Source organism: Cyprinodon variegatus, unplaced genomic scaffold (assembly GCF_000732505.1).
Source record: "Cyprinodon variegatus isolate N-32 unplaced genomic scaffold, C_variegatus-1.0 Scaffold923, whole genome shotgun sequence".
NCBI classification, from domain to species: Eukaryota; Metazoa; Chordata; class Actinopteri; order Cyprinodontiformes; family Cyprinodontidae; genus Cyprinodon; species Cyprinodon variegatus.
In genome coordinates this window covers 172,538-175,308 of record NW_015151376.1, presented here as the reverse complement: position 1 = coordinate 175,308, position 2,771 = coordinate 172,538, and the positions used below count along the sequence as shown (strand labels likewise).

General features: G+C 32.4%; 1 protein-coding gene across 1 annotated transcript in view; it reads right to left on the bottom strand.

Annotated features, from left to right (window-relative positions):
- LOC107099953 (collagen alpha-3(IX) chain-like) overlaps positions 1-2,771 on the bottom strand; it is a 56,194-nt gene that overhangs the window by 31,735 nt on the left and 21,688 nt on the right. Inside the window, exons 6-7 of the mRNA XM_015398284.1 lie at positions 784-873; positions 651-686 (exon numbers count right to left, since the gene is read on the bottom strand). Coding sequence (XP_015253770.1) covers positions 651-686; positions 784-873 — 126 coding nt within the window. The remainder of the gene's footprint in view (positions 1-650; positions 687-783; positions 874-2,771) is intronic.

The window sequence follows — 2,771 nt, the reverse complement described above, 5'->3', positions numbered from 1 at the left end:
TGTTACATTAAAAGCACATGTGAACGTTTGGATTTGAAACATGTTACATTAAAAGCACATGTGAACGTTTGGATTTGAAACATGTTACATTAAAAGCACATGTGATTTGTCTTTTTCCACGTGTTTCCCATGTGAGACACACAGGTATCGCACATGTAAAACATGCAAATCACTTGTTAGAACAATGTATCACAATTTATTTTCATTCCTCATCCATAAGTATGTTTTTACCTTTGCTTTTAGTACAAATGGAACTATGTGTTAACTACACATTCATTTCACATGTAATTTTACAAAGTCCAGGTCAGAGTTATTTTAGAAAATCTGTGGCAAACCTTCATTTTCATTTCTGCTGGTGTTTACATATCTAATAATTCTCATTTTTCATGTCCAAGAGACTTGGGTCAAAAATACCCATATCAGAGTAGTTTTTTAGCTTTAAACAAACCGAAAAAAATATATAAATCGTTTTCTGCATTTAATAGAAATTGCTTCTTGACAAGTATTTTGTTTAAACTCTCTTACTGCTTTCCAAAAATATGTTATATAAATTATCTTTATGAGGTATATTCGCAAACAAACAGAGAGAACCATCAATACTCTTCAAGAAAACAGTTTTGTCAAGAAACGATTTAAAAATCTAAACTTACAGGAGCACCTGGAATCCCTGGAGTTCCTGGAAAACCCTGGAAGGGAAAGAAAATTAAAGACCAGTTTAGGATCAGGGGTATATGATTTTCAAAAATGGTTTAAGATCAAATTAGTGCAGGAGGACATGCTTACATCTCTTCCATCTCTGCCACTTTCTCCTGGTACGCCTCGAGGGCCCTCAGGGCCAGGGGGACCTGGGGGACCTTGAAGAGATTTGTCAGGCTGAGAAAGGAGAAAACGGTCAGTTTGTGGCATTCACTACAAAAATAATCAAGAATTGAGTTCAGATATATAAATTCAGTGCTATTCTGACCAAATAATGAGGTAACTAAACATAATGTATTCAATAGCATTATATGCATATCATGCATTTGAAGGACATAAGAACATTTAAGGATTTTTACTAATTCAAGCCAAAAAACTAGATACCTACATCTATACAGATTACTTATAAACTGTATTTCACGTTATAGCTTAGATCTAATGAAAAACCAGAATGTAGTTTTATTTAAAAAGGGAATATTATATAATATCAATAAAAGATAAATTTGGAACCAGAAATGCAGGCTGATAAAAATCTGTAGTCTATTTGTAGGGTTTATGTGTCAGTGCTCAGATGGGACTCCTTTGCATAAATTCACCGTGGCTCCGGTTCTCCTAATTGTGGAGGTGTAGTTTAGTAGTTTAAACTTAAATTACTGTTACAAACTCATCTATTTTCCCTGATATTTGCTTTTTTTTGGGTCTGAGATGCCAGAAAAACCTTTTTTTTTAGAAATATGAACTCTTCTGTGTTTTATAGATTTTTCTACTGTTTTTTTTTATATATAATTGTGTGTAGTTCTGTCGTACTGTTTGGTTACCTACCATTGCTTCTATAATACATATCAATTCATAATTTGTCATTATGTTCTCCCTTATTTCTTCATTCCACTCACCTTTCCAGGTATATACTTTCATATATCACTCAATGACAGTAAGCATAATTTTAGTCTGTAAAACTCTTTAGTCAGCATTGAACCCATTATGATGCAGGCCTCAACATTTCTCTGAAAAAAACACATTACTATGCTTCCTATGTAATATTCAGATTATCTAAGAAAATTGTGTTTATTTTTTTTCCCATGGCCAAATTTATCAAATCTGAAAAATAAAAAAAATAACAATGTTAAAAATAATATTTTTCTCTGTAATGAATAGATTTAAGATTGATTTCTAAATAAAAAAGAAGAAGTTTTTTTAAATCAGGTGTCTCTGAGATATTTTTCATTTATTTGCCAAATGTGCCAGGTACCATTATTGTTTACCAAGGTTAAGATATTGTTAATGCCTGCTATGACTACTGGGTAAACAACTTTTTTATTAGATCTAGTGAGGAACTACTTTGTTAGTTTCGGAAAGGTTTTAGTAAGATCTAAAGTTCAGTGTTAAAAAACAAGAATCCAGTATGTTTTATGATAATCTATTGCTAAATGTATTTGGTAAGTTTCACCAACTGTTAGTCAAATTGAAAACTGGTTAGGGAGGCTGCTGGGAAGTCAACTGTAACACTTCAGGAGCTGCAGGTTTTATTTTTAAGTATTTATTGGCTGTTTTGCATGTTAGCAATCTCCTGTATCTCTAATGGTCTGGAGTAGAGAGTAGGGTTTCCAGACAGCAGCCTTCCATTAAAACCCCATTCATTTGTTCATTAATCACATGTGAAATGAACGGGACATGTGGAATTTTTCATGCTAAAACCACATGTGATTCACACGTTTTCACATATGACGCAAATGTTCCTCATATGTGAATCACACAGAGTTCAAAGGGCAAAATCACATGTGAAAATGTGTGTCTCATGTGATTTATGTGTTTTACATGGGAATCTCAAAATAATGACTGAAATTCCAAATCATGACTTTGAATCTCATAATTATGACTTTAGTTATTATAATTGTGAGGTTATTCCTTATAATTGTGACAATATACCTCATAATTAGGAATTTTAATCTGCTGATTATCATTTTGTATCATATATATGACTTTATATCTTAAAGGAATAGTACACCCAAAACATGATTAGCCTTCATTTTCTACTCACCCCCATGCTGAACAACACTCTGGAGTACTTTTTTGAT